A 2,809-nucleotide genomic window follows, 5' to 3' on the forward strand; every position below is an offset into this window, starting at 1 on the left:
AACTCTATCCCATAACCTTAATGTCATAAAATACAAATCTAATCTTATCAATAGACCAAACCCATATTTGGTTGGTATTAATATCAGTTGATCACTCAATCAAGCCAATCAAGAAGATCAACAAAAGAAATAAATACACGTGGCATGATCATATTGGGTGATATGTTACTTGGTCCGTGTTACTTGGTGTCACCTTATCACCTCTTAGGAAGAGGCCAAGACAACAATCATCGTTAGACATGTGGCATAAATCATGTGGATATATATTATATTATAAATATGCTCCCATAAAAGATTCAATCTTATATTTTGTTGTTGTATTATTAATACTATCTTTATTATAAACACAAATAGTATATATTCTCATCTCTCACCATTCCTTTCTATCATTATTGTTATTATTATTGTTATTTTTCTCTCTTCTTTTATTCTCTTTCTCTCCAAAAACACAAAGAAATTAACACAAGAAAATGGAAGCATCACAATTTTTGAGATTTTATCATATAGATGAAGATCACAAGTTCATGAATAACATGATGGGAGAAAATCATCATCATCATCATCATGATGGTAAGTATGATCATCATGATGATACATACATTAGTGAATCATCAAGTTCATCCTCCTTTGAAGACTCAAACAACTCTAAGGAATCATCTTCATCGGATTTGCTTGATGATGCATCATCAACATCATCATCACCATCATCACCAAATGGACCCTTGTATGAATTATCCGAGCTCATGAACCAACTTCCCATCAAGTAAGTTCCTTTATTTTATGCCTTGATCAATATTAAAATGTGTGCTTAACGAGATCCTCTCCTATTACTAGACGGTCCACTTATTAAAGAATTTCAAAATTTTATACTAACATTTTTCCTCTCTATTTTATGTCAATACTTAATATTTATTATAGTGAAATTATTCTGATGATATGATCCATGACATATTTACTTATCGTGTTTGTTATTATTATTAATTTTTTCAGGAGAGGATTATCAAAGTTTTACCAAGGGAAATCACAATCATTTACGTCACTAGCAAAAGTGGCAAGCTTAGAAGACCTTGCAAAGAAAGATACTCCTTATCAAAGAAGATTAAAAGCATGTAAAAGTTATGGAGGTGGTTTAAATAATTATAAATCGTATACTCTACCAAAATCTGGCATATCAAAGAAAAATTCAAAGGGTTCTTTATCAAATTTATCGTGTTTAACTAGGAAAGGTAGTTTTTGTAGACCTCCTCTAAGTCCTGTACAAAGTACCTTTTAATTTCGTTTTAACTTTTAATTTCAAAATTACTTTTGAATTAAGTTATGATACATATAGAATTGGAGCTGAGTTTATAGAGTTTGGTCGATGAACATAGATATAGTGTTCAAATATACTTTGTATAATACGTTACATTATTTATTCAAATTAATTGAGGTTATCAAAGGCGAATTGGTTGGTTTATGAATGATATGATTTTGATTTTAATATATATCTTCAATCGATCCATCTTTGAGCTAGAACAGCTAATTGTTTACATAAACAACTTAATTAATTATATTATGATCCCATGGTATTAGATGTATAATTCATGATTGCATAGTAATCTTTGACAGCTTTTTATTATGATCTTTGAACTAGATCATAAAGATCTAATTAAACAATATGTATTTTGGTAAAGAGATTAAGTTTGGCAGATGTACAACTATTAACTTATAACTATATACATCATACATGTGATCAAGCCAAACAATATTACGTAGTATTTAGCGAAAGTTTATCATAATCTTGCCAAGGAAAATATGAAGGAGTGATATTTTCGAACACAATTTCCTTGGCAAACATCATAATATAACTTGCCTAGGAAAAATCTTTTCATAATTTAAGCCTTTAAGTTAATTTTCTAAATATTGAAAAGGTTTTTTGGTTCACGCACTAGAGAATATATTACGGAGTAACTTTTTTTAATTTAGTAAGACATGTTTATCAAAATTGAGTGAAAATTTAATTGCTTACCAAAATTGAAAACTTCAAGCACAATTCCAATAAACTAATAAAGTATTGTGCTATTGTTAGAGATACTACCCGATGATAACTTATCTTATATTTTGGTAATATCTCATATTGTTGCGAATTATTACGTGACATACACACAATCAAGTAGGATATCAACTAAATTCCCTTGTGTCTTTGAAACACAATCACACAATACATCTAATACAAACATGATGAATTCACTAATACGAGTGATAGAGTATAAAATCAATTTTTGGGCCTCAACTAATTAACTTAAAGGCGTTTAATTTTTAGTTGAAATGAAAATATATATGATATCCAAGAATAATCAATGATATAAAGGTAATGGGTTCAAATCTCATCCACTCCTCCTTTCAAGTGAAACATTAAGTTGGCATTGGGTATAATGGGGCCCATGTTGCATTCACATTTTTAATCCAACCGGCTCTCGTGTAACAGGGCATGGTCAATAAGTAATAAGGTAAGTATAAAGAAGTATATACCCAACACAAAATCAACCGTATATATACAAATAGTATGTAATATGGATTAAATAGCTTCATAGAGAATTTAATTTTCGGCCTCCATGGAATATATATAGGTATAAATAACAAAAGATGTCTTTTTGATTAATTTATTATTTAATTTTCTGTATTTAGTGCGTCTTGTATACGGCTGGCCTCACCGTATGGCCGCTTATAAAAGATCAAAGTAAACCTTAAAGTATTGACCGAGTAACCCCTATAACACTAACAAAGTAACTCTAAACACTAACCGGGTAACCCCTATAACACTAATAAA

The 2,809-nt window shown here is 29.7% G+C and overlaps 1 protein-coding gene across 1 annotated transcript; it reads left to right on the top strand.

Annotated features, from left to right (window-relative positions):
- Nucleotides 1-306: 306 nt before the first annotated feature.
- LOC145558641 (uncharacterized) lies at nt 307-1,444 on the top strand. The gene is made up of 2 exons (XM_081619950.1): nt 307-763; nt 991-1,444. The coding sequence occupies exons 1-2, from the start codon at nt 471-473 to the stop codon at nt 1,271-1,273; spliced, it is 576 nt and encodes a 191-aa protein (XP_081476076.1). The 5' UTR covers nt 307-470; the 3' UTR covers nt 1,274-1,444.
- Nucleotides 1,445-2,809: the final 1,365 nt, after the last annotated feature.

This window comes from Chenopodium album, chromosome 9, assembly GCF_948465745.1.
Source record: "Chenopodium album chromosome 9, dcCheAlbu1.1, whole genome shotgun sequence".
Taxonomy (NCBI): Eukaryota; Viridiplantae; Streptophyta; class Magnoliopsida; order Caryophyllales; family Amaranthaceae; genus Chenopodium; species Chenopodium album.

Excerpts from the sequence above, each read along its gene's own strand:
- LOC145558641 (XM_081619950.1), top strand. The coding sequence starts at position 471 with ATGGAAGCATCACAATTTTTGAGATTTTATCATATAGATGAAGATCAC. Across the intron at positions 764-990 it reads ATGAACCAACTTCCCATCAA|GAGAGGATTATCAAAGTTTT; the intron begins GTAAGTTCCTTT and ends TAATTTTTTCAG.